Source organism: Cyrtonyx montezumae, unplaced genomic scaffold (assembly GCF_038088225.1).
Source record: "Cyrtonyx montezumae isolate F1298 unplaced genomic scaffold, pur_monq_1.0 scaffold_18, whole genome shotgun sequence".
Classification (NCBI taxonomy): domain Eukaryota; kingdom Metazoa; phylum Chordata; class Aves; order Galliformes; family Odontophoridae; genus Cyrtonyx; species Cyrtonyx montezumae.
In genome coordinates, this window is record NW_027071914.1 from 10,142,091 (window position 1) to 10,162,442 (window position 20,352).

Here is a 20,352-nt window from a genome sequence, read left to right on the forward strand (position 1 = left end):
TCATTGCTAGTGACAATGTATACCTAATGGTTTTGTAGATGAGAATTTGCTCCATCAAGCACTGTTATTGTACTCTATTTAGCTGTTGTAGTCCCTATAGAAACAAATGGGAGGCATTACTTTCAGAGCAACCTACATACACAAGTGAGTCAGCCTTCCAGTTCAGAAATCAGCTCTAGGAGGCAAAACTTCAGAAATTCACCTTCCATACTTGCCAAAGAAGACTTTTATGCACTGGGTTCCAGGTTTACTAGTTTAAAACACAGCTTGAGTTGGCACTAAACCACAAAGAGCAGCAGATAAGAAACTGGATATTTTCTGACAGGTCATTGAGCCGGAGCCTAACGTGCTCATCTTAACAGCTCATTTGTGTCTGCTGTCCTGACATTCTGACATTTGCTGTCAAGGTTCCTTTCCCATGCAGCTACACACTTTGCCATTCAGTACCAGGGCACTGATCTGCAGTGGCACTTACTGGTCTCTTATTTAACAACTGATACAAAATCCATGTCTCTGGATCCCAAACAAACACCCCCAAACCTTCAAAATGAAGATTAGCAATGGATTCTCTATAATGCAAAACAAATATGTAAGATAGCACAGGATGCAAGTTCATGAAAAAGGTATTTATTATTTACACAACTGCTATAGTTCCTTAAGAACAATATATACTATTTTTATTTGAAAGGGTCAGTCTTCTTTCAAATACATGAACTGCATAATGCACGAGTGTTGGTAATGCCAAACAGCAGTCACATCACACTTCTATAGTGCAGGCAGAAGCAGCGCAAGTAAATGATATTTTAAGAACAGTATGGCTGGATATTGTATTTAAACACAGTGTTTGCACTTTGACAGGATTGAGCTAGAAGAGAACAAGGGTTTTGTTCATGCTTTGTTAGGAATGTGACTTTCCCATCTGAGGTCTAAACCCTTTATCTGACGTATGAGAATTTTTCAGGCAGACTGCTTTTCAGTTACCAGAAAGGAGTGGGATTACCTCCCTCAAACTTCAGTCTTCTGTTTTCCAGTAAACACTGCTTTATAGTACAAGTTCACACACTGGGATAAACTGTCCACAGAGGTGGTACCTTCCCATCTTACTGTCCTGCACAAAGAAACACTGACATACTAATACATACCAAACTTAGACAACTTGTAATTTATAAATTTAAATACTGGACTGGGTGAGGGAGACTGTTTCTAAAGACAGAGGGAATAGAGGGCTTATACAATTCATACACTGTCAAAATTGGCTCCTTACTCAACTTTTTTGGTCTAAATTTTTTTTCTTCTAGTTTCAGAATTGTTTTGGTCTTTAATGGTTATGGTTGTACTTCAGCAGAAAAAGAGAGGAAAATATTTGTAGTAACACTGTAGAACTGAATGTAAGAAAAAGTAACCGACTTGTTTCTCCCACTTTGAGCTTATTGCTGTGTTCTTTAGGAGAAAACAAACAAAAAACCCACCATGAAACAAAACAACTAAAAATAACCCACAACCATCCAACTGGAAGACCAAGTATAGCAGTCATTCTGGCATTGTATCCAGTGTCCAGCACTATTGTACTCTAGTGTATAAGCAAGGAAAAGTCCAATGATCTTAGTTAAGTTCCCTTTGATTTAGTGCCAAACAATTTTGTTGCTGTTATTGTCCTTGTTTCTTTGAAAGATACCTGAAAGAAGCAAAAACAGTTTCACACAAAATAAGCTGACACAAATACACCCATCTTTTATATGCACAAACTGTGGGAAAAAAGCTCATTATTAATAACCAAAAATTAGACTGTGATGAATATACTTATGATTTTATCTGATTTCATGTTCTTTCCATTTCATGATAGGTTATCTTGGAATGACTCAACGTTTTTAGTTAAACTGTATAAGGTTTCAGATAAAAGAGCGGAAGGGAATTAAAATATATTAAATTCTGTGAGGCTGAAAATTGCATCAGTTGAAAAGTAGTTATTATAACCCCTGAGACAGACACATTAGATATGGATTTTTCAAATAAGTTCAAGACTTTAGAGGACAGCCATCAAGTACAACCTGAAAAGAACATTTCTCCGCTCCCTCCTTCCAAGTTTGAGTTGCTCTAAAAATGCTTGCTGCCTGATCTCATAGCCCTCTCACCACCACAGATGGAACAATCCCACTACACAGTGCACTGAAGATTTTGCAAATGCTCTAAAATATCTCAGTATTAACTGACTCTGAAACATCCACTGAATTCCAGGGCTTTTAAAATCTTGCACCTGACTTTTTGGTCTAATCAGAAGCAAAAATTAAAATGATATCAAGTTTGCAATGCTGTTCTTTTAAGCACTGAATGAGTGCTTTTCAAACAGCGTATCGTACATGCTCTTTTTTACATGTATTGAAGATTCAGGCTAATGCGTAAAATCAAACGTGTAACTTTACCTAAACACTTCAGCTGATCGTTCTGTAGAAAGAATTAGGATGATAGCTGGTGCTTTAAGTATTTGGAGGACTTGGATTCCTAACACTTATGTTTCAATGCTGGTAAATACTTTAGTACCACACACTTGGATAGTGCCTGAGAGCCACCCAAACAACCCAGACCTCAGAAGTAACCTCCGGAAGAGCTGTCTTGCAGCAATGGAGATGAGATCTGAAGTGACAGCCTAACTTTGTAGGAGTGGGAAAAAGGAAATTTACAAGGATCAGGTTATTTTTTCCCTTTAAGAAGCAGAAGTGCTTCAGTAATCCTGAACTCTGAAGTAGAAAGAAAAAGGAGGTCCATTCTATCAAAAGCCCTAGTTTCCTAGAGAGGCAGCCTAAACACTGCAGGCTTTTTAAAATCCCACTCAAACTAAATGATATTTGTAGCTTAAATAAGTCATGTCAAAGTTCACCCGCTCAGCTGCTACTGGTCTTTCCACAGATGACATTAAGCAAAACACAGTGGGGTCAGGAACAGAAAGAAATATTTTTGACATTGTTCTTACCTTTCCCAATGTTTATGATTGAGCTCCAAGAAGTCATCTAATTTTGCTATTTCTTTGAGGTACTGAGTGAGCTTTAGAAGCTCCTTGTCTTTATCCCGATTTAAATGTGCTTTCATAAAAGGCCTTATCTATTACAAAAAAAAAAAAGTGGTTATCATCATTTGCTCCAAGTGAGAAAAATGCTCACAATTCTATAACGTTTACCACCTAGTCAAAATATATTGTCAGTACTATGTCAAATTTTAACTTCTTTTAGGTAAGAGGAAAAAAAAATTCCATTAGCAGTCACCTCCTATTTGTCTCTTTATTGATGCAATCTGGATTTCAGAGCTCTTCTCTTGCATGCTCACCAGGAAGAAATTTGTTCTGTCAGTCTTGTGTTTCTTCAAGCCTTCCCCTCTCAGTCAGACTGAACGATAAATTGATCTGCGATGGACTGTCACATTTTCTACCATGATTTCATAGATATTTTTGCAGGAGAAATGAGAGGGTTTCAGCTGTGCTATGAGCTGTGTGGCATCCCTGGAACCAGATGCTTTTTTTCAACAAATCACATCTGACTGCAGTCACAGCTTCTGTGACGATCGATGTCAGAAGTAAAGCTTGTCTGACAACTGCTTTAAGCTTGGAATACATTATACCTGCGCCTTGTTTTAGTCATTCAAGGTTCTGCAGCTTTGTTAATAACATTTTGACAAACACCTTTGAAATCTGAACTAGAGGGAGCTCTCTGGCTAATCCTCTCCCAGCGCCATCTTTGGTGTTCCTGATTCTCTTAATTTTGTACAGTTTTGATTAATGCCATCCTGACAGGTGACAATTGCCATCTTCCTCAAATCATGGCTGTTTTCAAAGAAACACAATCTTAGGTTTCTGTTCCTGAATTTGTTTTAAAGAAACTTGCAGATTCTTTTAGTATGTATTTTTGCACCACAGAATTTAAGTTGTATTCTTATTCAGAGCCAGCACTGATGATTACATGTTTTGGAGCAGGAACTAGTTGACGATTTTATAAAATGAAATATTTGCTGTTCTGCAGTCAAAATGGCTCCAGGTATTAATTGCTACTGGGGAACAAAGTGATTGCTATCAAGTTGACGTGCTAACACAAAGTACAACAGCTTGTTATTTGATTTGTTTTCTGAACATAACAGCTCTTAAAGATTCAATGTCACAATTTTAATGTTGCCTGTCACCAATATCCACATCGATTGTAGTCTTCAGGCACAATGTAAGCAGAAATAACAGTTTCAGTTGTTTGGAAGTCTCTTAAAGCTCATTTAGGGAATCGAGGCTTATTTTAAACTACAATTAGGGAACTGCTAGTCCAAACAATGGACATCTAAATTTAAAAAAATGCAACAAAATATGCATCTTTGCTGGTTAAGAATAGCCTTACTTTAATATACAGCATGAAGAACTACTTAAATTATATTTTAAAAAAGTAATATATAAAATTTCCAGTTAACATTACCTTGAGTCCATTTTGTGGATTCATTAGGAAGTTTCGGCCGATATCATCAAACATAATTGTATTTTTTTTGCTGTAATATTCTGAAAATTTTCCCCAGATAACACCAAGAGGTTTCACCTGCAAAAATAATGCATAAAAAGAACCTTGGTAAACCAGATCATATGCAGTAGATGAAAATAGCAGTCTATAGGAATTTAAGTCCAAACTCAAACGGACTGAAAAAGTATCATGTAGTTGGGTTTTAATAAGAGATGTAAAGAGATCTAAACCAAACCTTCTTTGGTATTAAATTTTCTCAACAGTTGTTGAGAAAAAACATTCATTACTGGATTTAAAGCAGTGTTGTCCATATGAACTATTTGAAGCATTAAACTGTAGAGGATTTCTGTAGAAAAAAAAAAGACTGCACTTCAGATATTGCTAGTTTTCTTGCATGAAAACTTCAGCACAACCTTACTGTTAAATACTTCAATGCAGTATAATAACACGTAATCTGAATGTAGAAAATCATGAAGAAAAAACTGTACTTACATCTATTAGTCCCCTTCGAGGAGTGTGCACTGTTATCATGGCAGCACTGTCCAACATAAAGGTTATCTTGTAGTTTGCATTAGTGCTCACTCCAAGCTCCTGCATCACAATGAATAATTATTAAAGCTTCAGATGATAAGTTTTACTGCAGTACAGCTGGAACAATTGTAATACATTGTCAAAGGGTGAGCTGATGAGGATGAGCAGAGGTGTATTAAAAATGGACATATTTTTCTATCCAATGAGAACCAATCAGGTATACTGTCCTACCAAGAGGAGAAAAGAGTGACAGGAATTTACTTTTGTAGTGTTTACTACAGATATTTAGCATCTGATGTCAGCATAAAAACTAGAACAACTTTGCAGAAGAGGCAAAATACAGAGAGCTTTTGTCATACCTTCATCCACAGTCTGTGTCTCAATATTTGTACCTATAAAAACAACTGTGTATGTTCTACTCTTTGTTTTTTACAGTAAGCTGTAACCAATCTCAGCCAATCAAAGGCATAACAGCAGTTCATTGTTACCTTTTCCTCAACACATGTCCTAGATGGTGAATGTTGATAAGAAATGTCTCAATTTGTACTTGAAGGATTTGATCACTCTTGAAATAAAGGAAAAATGATCTGTTTTAAAAGAAAAACCCCTTAGACTAGGTGACTGGGCATAATTTTCACTTCAAATCTTTTTCAGAATTGAGAAGTAATAGTAAAATCTACTACATGACATAGACAGCGCTGCCTTAATTTCTGATGTATGTGACAATAATGTGCTAAGCTACATAATGTAGAGAAAATATCCACTGAAACGGTTGTCCTGAGGATCTATAGCCACATTTAACTGATTGCTTTTATATGGAAAAGTGAACTGTCCAAATGAAAAGTGCCAAATACTGGGGTTGATGTACTCTTACACCGAAAAACAGCTGTTCTACTTCATCTGAATTCTGTGCATAAATAGATGGAGAATAAGAGACTAAACAGTTATCTGACACTTCCCTTTTTAATACTGTTTCTGGTTTGTATTTTAAAATAAACCCTTCAGTGACAAGTATTGCTGGGATCACTGCTCCCAAACAAAAAGTGATACTTGTAGATGTGCAATCAGTTTAAAGAGAAGCAACAGTTGTGGTCCAGTGTTAGGAATCTCAACGTAGCAGTAGGCATGGGGAGGTAGTGAATCTCTAGTATGAAAGGTCTGGAAAGGTGAGCAGTGCAAGGTAAACAGCCCAGTTTAGAACAATTGTTTTCTGCTAGATTTAATCCTAATGCTACAACAGATTCTGCAGCAAAACAAAGGTTTTTCCCTTAAACGGTAAATCCCACATGCAAGATGTGGGATTTGTACACACATTACAGATAAGGAGCAAAGCATGGTGAATGATTAGCTTTCTGGTTCATCACACTTGCACTTACCTCTATCTGTTACAATGGTTTTGATACAGCCAGAGAATTAAGGGCATGGTAACAACCACAACCTCTTGTAAGAATATTTGAGCCACAAACTCACTCTAGCTCAAACTCATAGTTTTGTACTTCAGAACTGTAGTTACAATATATTTACTGATTAAAATAAACTTGATTCATAGACAAAGAATAAACAGAGATGGCATAGTGGTACAGAAATACAGTGTTTGCAAGACTCAGTACCAATTTTAATTGTGCTCATCCCTGTTCAGAGTTATGATTAAAGGTTCTCATTTCTGAGATCATTCTGAAGGATTTTTGCTTAAAATAATTACTGCAAATCATTGTTTTGAATTAGACAATACTTAAAAAGTAATTATTTTCTGTTACAGCCTGAAAAAAGTCTATAAAAAAAAGGTGAGATAAAGTTTAAATTTGGAATTGTGAAATAACCTTTGATTTATAAACAAAAACAACCCACGAACCAAATATACAGCACATCTTAGTAAGCTCATTAGGTTTACAGCTAAGCCTGGCCATAAATATGTTTACCACTAGGTCAGCTGTGCAAAACTGGCTAGTTGCCCAATTTAGGTACGGAAGAAGCCAGACCTGAAAGAAGAGCTTTTGCAGATGTTCAAATAAAGCAGAGGAAGAAACCAAATCACACAGCTGCAAGAGGGACAAGATGAATATGAAAAGAGTTTTCTCTTGATAACCTATTCCAGCATGCCACATCTGTCCACTCCCTTAAAAATCTGTGTTATACAATTAGAGCTAAGATGAAAGCAACAGTGAAGGCTATGTGACTAAGTTTCAGCAAGTACTGACTTGTGCTTAGCTCTGCTAAATTTAGTACCTACTGCTTTGATAGTTTGTGTGGAGTTCTAAAATTAGATTTTATCTATTTTTATATCAAAGGTATTTTAAAGTGACTATGAAGATTTACAAAACTTGGATTTGATTAATACAGTCTCCTCGGTTGCTAATCTCTCTACAATGCTGAACATAAACCCAACTATATGCTAGATCAGAAACAGATTACACCTTTCCAGAACAACTTACTTTCATTTTAGCTTCAATCCACTTCATGTTAGTAGCAGCTAAAACAGAAGGGACAAACCAAAGAATTATTTTTCAACATTCATTGATGGTTTAAAAAAAAAAAAAAAAAAAGACCAAAAACTGTTTATGTACGAATTAGTTTTACAGACTTTCAGAAGGACCCATCCTTGTCACAGCTGTCAGGGTTCACTGCTCTAATGACAGTCTGCCTCCATGGAATTTTATTTCAATTTGAAAAAGATTAACTTTCAAATGAAAACTAGATTAAGCACTGTATGTGTTTAAAAACACTTTCTAGATCAGTTGTTACTCAGCTACAGTCTTCCCGGCCATGGAAGAGGCTACATCTGTTTTGAGGAACCACATTGTCTTTATAGCATTTTCTCCTGAAAGCAGTAAGACTTCATAAGGCCTGGAAAGGACACAGTGTCAACACTGCTGCTGATCTAAGAATATATGGAAACACTGTTTCAGACTATGAAAGCTAAGTTTTGTAAAACAAGTTTAAACTCTGTATTGGCTCAAGCTGTTGGACAGGAAGTGAAATTGTGCTGAAGCAAAGCATCAGCCATCCCTATAGACATGAGAGTTTGGTCAATTTCCAGTTTTTTATTGCTATGGGTTATTGTCTAGACTGAAATTATTTGTAGAGCTGAGCTACCAAGCATTGTTTGAATGCTGATTTTACAATGGTGTTATTTCAAGCATTTGTTTGTTTGTACAAAGTGACATTTAGTAAACGGATATTGAGCTTTATACTGTTTTTAGGTCCATTCATAACAGCAACATTTCTGGTGACTACGTTACAACTGAACATTCATGTACTGCTTTACATCTTGTGATTCACATTAAAAAGTGATACAAAGACCTCCCATTTGGAGTCTCTGCTTCAAATGATAGTTTATAATTAAATTTTAGCACTGAGTTCAGAAACTTACACCAAATTACAATATCATAATCCTCATATGCAGATGTTAGGAACTCATGAAGGTACGGCCTCATCAGTTCTACCCCAGTTTCAGCACAAGATCTGTGGTCTAAAAAGAAAATGAGAATGAAGAAATTTATTGTAGAATTTAAGATGTTAAGTATGACTTTGTTGTCTTCCCAGAGTCCTGAAATGTCTCACATAAGAAGCACTGGAGAACTTCGAAATTAGGGAAGAACTTACGGTAAGGCACCATTCCTACTTTAAAGGTGAAAAGAAGAAGAGGTATTTATGTTGATCTTTACAGGAATTTGAGTGCTTAGCTGTGGGTCTGAATATCTTTAAAGAGTCTAAAGAGTCAGGCCAATTAATTCATCTGTCTATCTTAACACATTTCTAACAGCCCAGATATTGAACAGGTTCTTGCAAACCTAGACTAGCTAACTTTGTGAACATATACCAAGCTTATTTCAAACTTGTAAACATTGCCTGTTCCAATTAGAAAACTGCTGTTAAATTCTGCTAGAAGGAGGCAAGGAAATAAAACTGTAAATTGTAATAGGCTGAATTTTCATCTTGGATTGTAGAGAAATGTCATGCAAAAGGAAATTACAGAAAAGGAAAAAAGGTAAGCTGATACGTAGTGTTTATAGTCAAACTGCCATGATACACCTACATCCCAGAAAATGAAGTCATCTCAGAAAGACAGTCAGAGTTTTCAGGTAAAACATGGTTTTGTACATGTATTATCTGGAAATTCAATCTGAAGCTATTCTCCCATCCCTAAAAGAGGAATCAATTGGGTACAGAGATCATTATTTTACAACAGTATCTTGTTCAGCCATTATCACGTCCAAGATACAAACTGCTCAAGAGAAAAGTTTTGGATAAAATGCTAAACTACTTTTTGCATCATCTTAGAGAAAGTAAATGGTTGCTGCACTAAGATCAACAATATGCAACATTCACAAATCCCAATGCTTCTTAAAATATGAGCAGAAGACCTCAAAATATTACAAAACAGAAGTTACATCATACAACACAAACCAAAATTACCAAAGTATATTTGTAAATCAAACAGGAAGAAACATGAACTGGCAAATAAATTACTCTCTTAAACCAAACCCACAAGTTGCATAAAGTCTCACCAAATAGTGTATAATCAACATCTAGCACCAGCAGCTTTTTTCCTTCCCTGGGAGGATTCAGAATTTCCACTTTGTATTCTTTAACTCTGCGAGAAATTTTTAGTAGATTTTCTTCCCTAATATAAGAGTGCAAAAAGTTACAGTTAATTAAAATGCATACTGTACATTCCATGACAGGGCTGCTTTTTAATAGCTAGAGTTCCTAACCTGTTTTCTACTTCCACAACTTCCTCTTCAATATCAAAGTCATTAATGACATCGTCATTATCAGGAGGTGGCCCGAGGACATCTTCCTAGTGGAAAAATAATGAAAGATAACTAGGATCACTAAAAGAAAACAGTGCATATCCAGATTCTGTTACTGTTCATTGCAAACAAAAAAAATTAACAAAAGTGATTTAACTTTACTAATAGAAAAAATACTCGAATATAATGGTGATTAAGATTTCAGCAGTCAGTGAGATAATCACAGAAGTAGGTTTGTACTTTAAGGCCAAAACAACACAGGATTTTATTGCTATCCAAGTTCTACAGAGAAGTTTACATAAATACCAGAAATCTACAGAAGTACTAATTGTTTGATTATTTGAAACCATAATCAGTAGACATAATCTTTTTTTTTTCCTATTCTAAAGCTAATAAGCAAGTAAAATACTTACCAAACTCTCTTCACGAGTGCCCATCATCATGATTTTAGTATTTGGTTTTAACTTGAGAGCTCCAAGCTTAACATCATCGTCCGCAGGTTTCCCTATAACGCAAGAAGAGTTCTGTTTGCTTTTTTGTTGTTCTTTTTTGTTTGTTTTGTTTCTTATTTCCTTTTTTTCAAACTGAGTAGAGAGATTTCAGAAAACTGTCAGTACATTTCATGCTTAACTGAAATAAGCTACTCATACAATACAAGAGTACTCCAAGCTGCATTGTCATCCTCCATCCACAGACATTCTGCTTGTCTGCTAAAAACAACTAAAAATGTTTAAGGTACAGCTGCTGCACATCAGCCATTAGAAATGACCGTACAAATGTATCAGTAACAGACTACATAGTGATGTATCAAATTTCTCCAGGTGTGTGCATTCCAAAAGCCAGATGTTAATACACATATCCTGACTAAGTTAAGAGGATGCTCTTCCTTATATATCTCATGCACATCCAAAACAAATAATAAATACAAATAGTTACCCTTCATTTTAAGTCCAAGTAATTTTTGGCGCTCTGGTAACACTCCAGTAAGGCCTTTCAGAGATTGCTTCAGATCCAACACTGTGTCCTCTTCTGACAGTGAGGTTATCGTATACTCCTGTCCACCCCATTTTATTATAAGAGAGAGAGACATCCTTGAAGCATATGTTCAGTATTATTTCCTGGAAAATCTGCTGGAGGGGGGAAATGAAATGATCACATAAGCAAGAAATAGGAGTACTGTTTTTTTTAGAAGACAAACCATACAGTCTAACTGTTTTTACATCTTTATGGTATTGTACATCAAAGAGCTGTTTGCTTTGCATGCACAGATGATAAATGTTGATAAAATGCAGAAACTAAGCAAGAAAGAGCAGCACGAAAGCTGTGGCTTTGAGCTCTGCTTTGATGTATTCAGCAGTGTCACATTCACTGTTTGCTGTAGCACATGCTCACTTGCTGTGCATTCTGTGCAGGTACAGCTTGTTTGCAGCACAACCAGCACCCATGCAGAGGACTGCAGCATCAGAGAAGTCATTTCAGAGAAGTCATTTTCAAATCTCAGAAATGTCTTTTGCAAGAATTTCACAACTGAACCACTCATTATATAATACATAAATACATAAAAGCAGTTCAGAACCGACAGTTCGTGTGAATCACTGTCTTTCTGTCCTCACTTTCACTAAGGCCTGTGCAATAGCTGCAGTAATACACACCTCGGGTAGTGTCTCACTGTAACAGTATCAAAGCAGGAGTTTGAAAACAAAGCCAAAATACACACCTACACAGTACAATTATACTGTAAGAACTGCACTTCATTGAAGCACTGACAAAATAATCATAATTACAACTGTCTTTAATTTACACCAAATCATTTATGTGAATTACATTCATCAGCTTATTCCCACACTAAAGACAGAAACAAGACTTTTAGCTTTCTGGGGAAGGAAAAACATGTCTTCTTCTGTCAAAGCTTGGAAGCAGATAATCAAGGAATGGGTATGAAATGGCCATTTCAAACTGTCAGGGATCCAGAGAAGGCCTCTGTACAACTAATGGTGAGAATGTCCTTAAAAGACTGCTGACCAAAAGTGAAGAGAAGAGAGCCACAGAAATAAAACCAAACCAAACCTGAGGGCATCCATCTTTGAGAAACACACCGTACCAAGAAACCCAGGTCTGGCAACTCTGAAAAGCTAGAATCCAGAAGTCTGACTCCTCATCCTCTCAAGCATCATTCTCAACAGTTACAAAATACTTTCCATCTACACAATATCCTTTGTTAAGAACAATCAAGTAATTATTCAGACGTACCCACCAAACTCAGATAAGAAATGGAGAACCAGATACAACATGCTTGCTGAGGACAATAAAAGCCATTCTCCCTCACTATTTCCTCTAAGATCCCTGAAAGCAAACTGAATAAAATTTAGAACAAACAATTTTTATTATTTTTTCAAATATCTCAAAATATCATCAAATTGGATAGGGGACAGTATAACCCTGTGAATTAGTATTATTCTGTGAAAGAAGGTGTTAGAAGCACTAAGAGGACCAACTGAGGTTAAGTCTGCATATCAGCAAACAGTGTTCATTATTCCAAATGACCTCTGTCCATAAATCTCAGACCAAGTTTTCTATGCTTAGAAAGAAGAGTTTGTGGTCTGTTTTCTCATCTGTACCACACACCTTAGGTCATTCTGCAAGCAAATGGATAGAGTAAAAGCTGTAAGGAAATGTCTCAGGCCTCTGTAGAACTGAAAGGGTCCATCTGAAGCAGAGCATTATCAGCTGTCAGTCCTTGCAGAAGTACGGCTCTGTCAGGATGAAGGTTATCAGAAACACCAAGCAGAAAGACCTTTATTCAATGCAAAACAGTGATGGAACTGAGTGTGGACATTAGAATCAACGTTTACAGGACTATAGATTAAAGACAGGGAGTTGGAAGTAGATCGTCTTTCAGGTCCCTTCCAGCCAAAGCCATTCCGTATAATTCAATGAACAGAGAAGACCAAAGAGAAAATCACAGGGATTTTCAAAGTTGACTGGACTGGACAGAGGGGGAAACTGAAATGTCCTGAAACAAAGTTTGTTCTAGGTGCTTACTTCGTTAGATGGATGACATTGTCAGAGCCCTGCCAGCCACCAAGAGTCTACTGTTAAAAGGGCACTGGGGCACAGGAAGTGCTCTTCTTCGGAGATTTGGGAGAGAGACAGTATACCTCTACGTTTCTGGCTATTTCACTGGGCAACGGAAAACGCGGGCATGACAAACCCAACCCGCGGGAGGGGAGCGCCGCGCTGCAGCACGGAGCGGGGACGGAGCGCCTGGGGACGGTCGCGGGTCCCCACTTTGAATCCGGTCCCGTCCGAGCTGCCCCAGTGGTGACACGAACGGAGCGGAGGCCCCGCGCTGCTGCAGGCCCTGTGTCCCGCGGACGTTCCAGGGCCGGGAGAGACGCGCTCACCCCGAAGCGCCGCCACGGCCCCCGCACCACCGGCACGGGAATACCCGGTGCTACCGCGGACGGACACTTCATGCCCGGCTCCCCACGGCGACTGCGGCCGCAGCGGTGTTGCCCGCAACCCCCGGCCCCACCCGCGGCAGCGCGATGCGGCTCCTCACCCTGGCAACGGAACCGGCACCGACCCGCGATCAGCCGCACCGGAAGCGGAAGTGGAGCCCGCCGGAAGTGGAGGGGTGCCGGATGTGCGCTGTTTGTCGCTCGGCGGCGCGCGGGTGCTGGAGCGTGCCGGCCGTGCTCCGCCGGCGTGGGCCGAGCTGTGATCCTGCGCCGAGGTGTGCCGGGAGGAGCCGGGCTGTGTCAGAGCCAGAGCGGTACACGACGAGGAGGAGGGTTTGTTTTGCTGCTCCTCGTGGCTGCTGCTCTCCGGTTCTGACAGCAGGCAGGGCTCGTATCCCCCTGCTCGCTGCCGCCTGCTTCTTTCTTTCATTAGTAACCTTCACAGGAGATTTGTTCGTGCCCAGGAATCCTGGCTCGAAGCCTTTTTAGCTTCTAAGCTGACTCCTTCAAGGCAGAGTGTGATTTTGGGTCCCTTGAATCAGCAGTCCCATCTCCGGAGCTGCTGGGATTCTCAGGACTTGCCTTCAGCTGTAGCCACTTTGTGCCATTAGTAAGGAAAGCTGTAGTTTGCACAAAGGTGGGCTTTTGTATTTAAGTGTTATACTCTGTAGCAATAGTTTAAAGGAAAGAAAACTGTTAAACAGTAAAGTTTCTTAGGGAAGCCGAGTGGGAAGGATACAGAGTGCAGTTCCTGTTGGTATCTGTGATCAGAATTAAATCTGCAGGGGAGGGAAGGTGAAAGTGTTGGTACTTTCAGCTGTGGTCTTGCTCTGTAGAGAGAATTACTTCTTTTAGTTTGGTGATAGGAAAGGGAAGGCAAAAAGAGAGGTGAGCAGTTTTATGCATGGCCCTGTGAGAACTGTCCCTAGCATTGCATTGCATTGCAAACCTGATGTGATATAAACAAAAATATAAACAGAAGCTGCACAGAAGCCTGAATTGCCCCGGTCCTTTTTTTTTTTTTTTTTCTGTTTGAGAATTAATTTTATGCTTTTCCTGCTTGGTTACAAATTTTGAGTTTTGTTCTATATTCAGATTTTAGCATAAAAAGTGCTCTGGTTTCCAGAAAAGCAATACAAGTGGGAGATTATTCTATTGACTGTTCATGTCAGATTTAGCTTCTGAATGCACGCAAATCCCTGTAAAACCAGTTAGTGTGTATATATGCTACTCACAAAGGGCTTTCTTTTCATGAAAGACAGTTGTTCTCTGCACTGAGGCAGCATGTTGCAGTAATACTGGAAAGCTTCCAAAGTTGCAAGTAGTAATTAAAGTCACACCCTGTCATAAAACTATGCACCCTGCAGGCATATTTTCAAAATTGAGGCTATGAAAATGAGACTGCAATGTGATCAGTGCTCTACTTACAATCTTTTTGATACATTCTAATAATTTTCTAATTGGCCTCGATAAAACTGTCTCCTGGAGAAAAGGCATTGTTTTTCTGTTTGGTTTTGGTTTTATGCCCTGTTTGAGGAATATGAGAAAAATATTAAGTGTTTCTAAATGATATTTCATTTGGGGTATGATGTTGGTGTTTCAGTATCCTGAAGCCTGAGCCATGACTAGGATTACCTTGTGCTTGGCACTGCTGAAAAATGCAGTGGTGGATCCTGATGGTGTTCATGTGGCGCAGATGAATATGTTCTTTAACTCAGCTGTGAAAACACATGGTGGTGCTCAATCCTAACATTAAGAAGTGCAAAATGTTAAAAGGAATTTGACTAAAATATCCCTATATTTGCAATTCAGAGTCCAAACAGCAGCATCTTTGTACTGAAAAGTTTGTTTTGTGGTGGTACTCATTGAGTTTACACTGGTCAGTTCTAGCAGAGCAAGGAAGAAGGAAAAGCAGTGGGGAATTCTTCAAGCAAATGTCCACTCCTTCAGGTCCTGATGTACCCTATGTCTGGGGTGCTCTAGGGTGTAACAAAAGAAATTCCAGAATTTGTTCTAGCCAGGCAGTAACAGCAGTGATGCCTGAGAATGTCCAGCTCTTCAAGTGTGTGCTGTCCAAGTGGTTCCAGTCTAATGCAGGTATGTGCACAAATCTCCGCTGATCCTGACCTCTTATATGTAATACAACAGCATGGTTTACTGAACACTGCCATCGTTGCACCCCAGGAACAACAACGTATGAATGTGAGCTCAGATTCTGAGTCGCTTTGTGACTATGAGCAAAACACTGAGTATTTCCAGTGTTCAATAACATGATGTGCTTCAGTAGCTGGCAGCTCAGCTGGAGACATGGAAACATCTCTGCTTTGAAATGAAACACATTTTCAAATTATCACTAGTACAGTGAGTGTCTGTGTTGGTTTCCTTATCAGTAAGGTGGAGGTTAGACTAGAATTTGTATAGCTTCTTCATGTGAGTTTTGTCCAAATTATTTACTTAGTGTTGGCACTGTGAGATGTTATAAATACTAGACGTTTGTACCCATTTACTGTGTGTTTCTCCAATTTCTGAATGTGGCTGTTATTCTTCTCCCACTATTCAGCCCAATTATTTTTATTTTATTTACTGAAGTTCTTTGTATTCTAGATTATGCCCAACTGGCAAGGGATCTGGAGAGAGAACTGTGATTCTTTTGTTCTGTGAACAAAAACTGATTCATCACTTTCCTTACATCACCACTCAGCTCTCTAGCTTCTCAACACAGAGATTGGTATGGCTTTCCCTTAGGTAAGTTGTAAATCACAGCAGCTGTGTATTTGCTGGGACTTGGCTCTCCTCAGTAAGTTGTAATAATGTGTGTGATCATATGAGATGTAATTATCAGAGATACTGCAGAAGTGATATCCTGAAGAGCGAAAATAAATGTGAAATTGAGGTACTGGAAGAAGCTGAATTGCTGGAAAGAGCTCTGAAAAGCTGTGAGAATGACAGGAAAAAAAAAAGAGTCGATTTGAAGCTAAGAGATGGGGAAAGACTTGGGAAATACAGTTACAGACAGTGAAAAGGAGAAATTCTGAGTTAGGGCTAAGGAGTAAGATCAGCTGAATCAGAAGACACACTTGCTATGTCTATGGTTGGAACCAGTAATTCTTTTATTTCCTATGTCTAAGTATGTGTTTCTGCAGGAATTCTTGTTGATTTGTTTCTTTATTTAGTGAATGGGCTAAGATACCAAGAGGAGAAGACCACCTCTGGGGGCTGGCTGCCATCGATGTGTATGCACAAGGCACAAAATCGCGTTTCGCAGCCAATCTTAATTTTTACATGTAACTACTGTGTGACTACGTTTTACAGTGTGACTTACTGCTTTGTTTTAACATATGTATGCATAAAGATTTCATGAAAACATTTAATGTAAAAGAAGCTTCAAATAAAACTGCCCATTTTATTGTCTGCTGTCCTGCCACGTCAGCACATTTTGCTGCTTTAGAGAATTCTTATGAGGGGTTTTCTTTGTAAGCAGTTTGAGTGCTGGCAGTTGTCCATCCACATGGACAAGTCAAATTTCCACGTTATCTGAACTCTGAGAATGTCTTTTGAAAGCTTTAATGAGATGTTACCAAAGTGGTCCTCCTTGGTCCTCAGCTGCTGCTCACTGCAAGTTTGTAATCCAAATGCCTCTGCTCATAATGAGAGACAAACAATCGTAGAATTCAGTACTTGCTATCACTCAGTGTCAAATGCAGAAAAGGCTTTAAAATTCAGGGACTTTTAAAGCAGAAAGTTGTGGTACTTTTTTGAAGACGTGCACCTGGTCTGCTCATTAGAAAAAAATCCGTTCTTGTGAAGCAACACATTTTCAGAATTAAATGATGAGGGATGTTGAAAAGAAAGAAAATGGCATTTGATTTCAGTCCATTTTTGCAAACTGAAGTACTTCAGTGATTTACTACCATACTTTCATGATGCACATAATCATAAAACAATAATAATTAGACTTTCACTTTTTCTGGAGAAACCCGTGGCTTTATACAATTGTGAATGGTTTTTCTCTGCCTGCTACCTACTGGGTTCATACTTTTTGTGATAAGATGTGGTGTAGTGGTACCAACAAGTGTTAGTGAATAATAGCAGCAAAATAGTGAGTAGGCTGAGCCAGGCAGAATAATGGGTTGGCTGGAGTCTGGTGAAGCCCTTGTTTTCCCTTGTTCTCTGATAACTTTGAACTAAAAGCTTAAAAAACAAACAAAAAACCTAATTTTAAAAACATTATTATAAACTGAAGCATGTGGAAATGTATCATTAAGCTGAGCTCCTCTGTGCTGCTGGCTTCTGCTTGGGAAACCTCAGTCAGTCATGCTGTTTGGTCTTCTTCCTGTCGATGTCTGGGCTGACAAATCAGAGGGAAGTCAGATGCAGTGTTAACAGAGACAGAACCATCAGAGCGGATGACAGCACGGAGCCCTGCCGCACTGCTGACACAGGCACATTCAACCTGCAGTTTTCTTCTGGTGTTTTGCAAACCCTCTGTATGCAGAGAGAGATCATTTTGCAAAGCGTGGTACAGACACGCACTCTTCTGTTAATATATCGTTTCTTCATGAAGTGAAATAAATTGTGTTGAGGCTGAGTGCTTTTAATACGTGTTGATGAATGCTCAGGTTCTTATTAGAGGTGGAAGGAAAAAAGCAATTACTGAGTTGCTTGCCCAGCCCCTGCAAATGACAGGATTTTCCAGTTCAGCATATTCCCTCATTCCTCACCACAGCAAAGTTTCTCACGTCTGAGACAGTGTGGCTTTGTAATTTTTTAGGTATTAAGGTCAGAAGCTTTACATCTCTGGGTCACTGCCATTCCTTACCATTTTGGAGAGTGTAGCACGGTCCCTGGCCGTGCAGTCTTTATGTGAATGGGAGATGTTGGAGCGCATCCAGAGGACGGCAACAGAAAAGATCCACGGAATGGAACACCACTCCTAAGAGGACAGGCTGAGAGAGCTGGGGCACTTCAGCCTGGAGAAGGCTCTGAGGTGATGTGGTAGTGGCCTTCCAGTATCGAAAGGGAAGCTACAGGAAAGAAGGGAAAGATTCTTCAGCAGGGTCTGTGGGGACAGAATAAGGGGAAATGGCTTCAAGCTCAAAGAGGGTAGATTTAGTTTAGATATAAGGAAAAATTTTTACAGTGAGGGCGGTGAGGCAGTGGAACAGGTTGCCTAGTGGTGTGGTTGATGTCCTGTCCCTGGGGACTTTCAGGGTGGATGAGGCCCTGGGCAACCCGACCTAGCTGTGGTGTCCCTGCTCATCGCGGCGGAGCTGGACTAGATGGCCCTCAGAGGTCCCTTCCAACTCAGGATTCTGATTCCGTGCTGACGGGATGGGCTGGGGGTGCAGGCTGAGCGCATGGACAGGGCCGCCTCTAGAACCGCCTCCTGATGTAAAAAAGGACGGTGCAAAGTCCCGGTGACCACAGAGTCTGAGTCACCTTTAATATTTTAAATCGCTAAAACCATCGAGATCCGCCCCACGACGTCTCTTTCCTTTCGGGGAACCAAGGGCCGGAGCCGGGCAGTACGCAGCGCGGCGGGCCCCGACCCCGCTCGGTGCCGGGGCGGAGCTGCGGGGCCGGGCGCACGCGCAGTGCGGGGCGGCGCGCGCGCGCAGGCAGCGGGGCCATGGCCGCCCGTGCGTGGGGCCGAGGGCTGTCGGCGCCCTGAGGCGGCGCGGCGCCGCCATGGTGCCTGGAGGAGCCGCTCTGCCGCCACCGGGCGCCCGACCGCCGCCGTCGTTGTGAGGCGCAGAGCTCCGTCGCGGGCCCGGGGAGCGGCACCGGTACCGAGAGGAGGGACCCGCGCCGGCCCAGGTGATCCCCTCACACGCGCGCGGCCCCGCTGCCTTCCTCAGGGCCGCACCGCCCCCGCGGTGCTGTGTGTGCGGCCTGCGTGCGACGGGCGGGGGCCGCGCCTGGCGCATCCGTGCGGACCCACCCGGCACCGCCCGGGGGCTGCAGGGGCTGTTCGCGGCCGCCCCCGCCCGGCTCCGGCTTCTCCGGCGGGCAAGGGCCCCTCGCACCGACCCCGGTCGTGCTTCTGTAAAGGACGAACTCTGCGCTTTCAGACTCTTGGGCTTCCACAGTCGGCTTTGTGATGGGAACGGGCAGTGCCGCTTGGCTGCCCAGGGGCAGGGCCTGGGGAAGGGGGGAAAAAGTGTTTTTTGTTTATGGCGTGTACGTATCGGTAACTGGGGAGGCACTAGGTGGGAGACATCGCAGGCAAAAGATATCTTTTGTTTTCCAGCGAGATGGGGGATTTCGGTAACGTGCCTGACTCACACCCATTACCCATTTGTGATCTCATTCCAAACACTGTTCTTTCGGTTTGTAGGTGTTGCTGCCTTTGTCTCCTGCAATTTTCAGTGCGAGAGCTTGTGTTAACTTTTTTTCTGTGTGCTCAGGCCGCAGGGATATCCACTGCTGTGTCTGTGTTGAGTTCTGCGTGTGCAGTGCGCCCTCGGAATGCTTGAGACAGTCACAGGGAAATTATTTTTAATTACTCTTCGAGATTAAACACAGAAAAAGAATGTGTGCTGTTAAGCTGTGGAAGCCTGTAACTTCAGTTTACTTGTAAATTTGGTTATTTGTGCTGATTATCTTAAATCACCAACTAGCTGTGCATGATAGACTGTCACTTTCTGTTTCTAAATCGTTTTCTCGTTACTTTTACCAACTGTGGCAGTCAGCTCCGGTTTCTGAGTCCTAATGTCACAAAATAAATTCGCTTTATTAATCCCTGAACTCATTAGCATTACGAAAGTTCTCTGTGAGCTCCGTTACAAGGGAAGACCATCAGAAATCTCAGCGACGTGAGATTGCTGTTTGTCCAAAACGCAGCATTCGTTCACCTGCTTTGCAGCAGTCCTAGAAGGAAGCCCTGGCAGTAGAGCAGCCTGATCCCGCAGAGACGCGGGCGGAGGGGTGCATGTCTGGAGATGGGCTGGGGAATTCCTTAATTGGGAGAGATGGGAGGAGAGGAGCGCCTCACTTTTGGGTTTTTACTTTGGAATCTACAGTGCGGATGCAGAGAGGCTTGTCATGCCCAGAAGACATAAAGGATGGGTGTGCCTTGGAAAGCTCTAAGCCTGCTTAGTGTTTTGCGTCGTGCTCCTTTTTCTC

General features: G+C 40.8%; 2 protein-coding genes across 3 annotated transcripts in view; one reads left to right on the top strand and one right to left on the bottom strand.

Annotated features, from left to right (window-relative positions):
• Nucleotides 1–611: 611 nt before the first annotated feature.
• On the bottom strand, nucleotides 612–13,360 carry UBLCP1 (ubiquitin like domain containing CTD phosphatase 1). Of its 2 annotated transcripts, none has more exons than XM_065734657.1 (11): nucleotides 13,329–13,360; nucleotides 10,703–10,893; nucleotides 10,180–10,271; nucleotides 9,728–9,813; nucleotides 9,521–9,636; nucleotides 8,383–8,481; nucleotides 7,445–7,482; nucleotides 4,974–5,072; nucleotides 4,443–4,559; nucleotides 2,969–3,096; nucleotides 612–1,675 (listed from the first exon to the last, which is right to left on the bottom strand). In XM_065734657.1, exons 2-11 carry the CDS (start codon nucleotides 10,854–10,856, stop codon nucleotides 1,648–1,650), a joined length of 957 nt encoding a protein of 318 aa, XP_065590729.1. In that variant the 5' UTR covers nucleotides 10,857–10,893; nucleotides 13,329–13,360; the 3' UTR covers nucleotides 612–1,647. The 2 variants fall into 2 exon arrangements, with proteins under 2 accessions (XP_065590729.1, XP_065590728.1); XM_065734656.1 differs by having other exon boundaries at nucleotides 10,703–10,896; nucleotides 13,329–13,348.
• A 5,490-nt stretch (nucleotides 13,361–18,850) lies between these two features.
• The window catches only part of RNF145 (ring finger protein 145), a 39,296-nt gene continuing 37,794 nt past the window's right edge, over nucleotides 18,851–20,352 (top strand). The window contains exon 1 of the mRNA XM_065734677.1: nucleotides 18,851–19,044. The gene's annotated coding sequence lies outside the window, so the exon portion shown is untranslated. The remainder of the gene's footprint in view (nucleotides 19,045–20,352) is intronic.

Bases quoted from the DNA above. Each gene is read 5' to 3' on its own strand.
- UBLCP1 (XM_065734657.1), bottom strand. From the start codon at position 10,856: ATGTCTCTCTCTCTTATAATAAAATGGGGTGGACAGGAGTATACGATA. The intron at 9,814-10,179 runs GTAAGTATTTTA...TTTTTCCACTAG, and splicing joins GCACTCGTGAAGAGAGTTTG to GAAGATGTCCTCGGGCCACC. The intron at 9,637-9,727 runs GTTAGGAACTCT...CTCTTATATTAG, and splicing joins GTTGTGGAAGTAGAAAACAG to GGAAGAAAATCTACTAAAAA.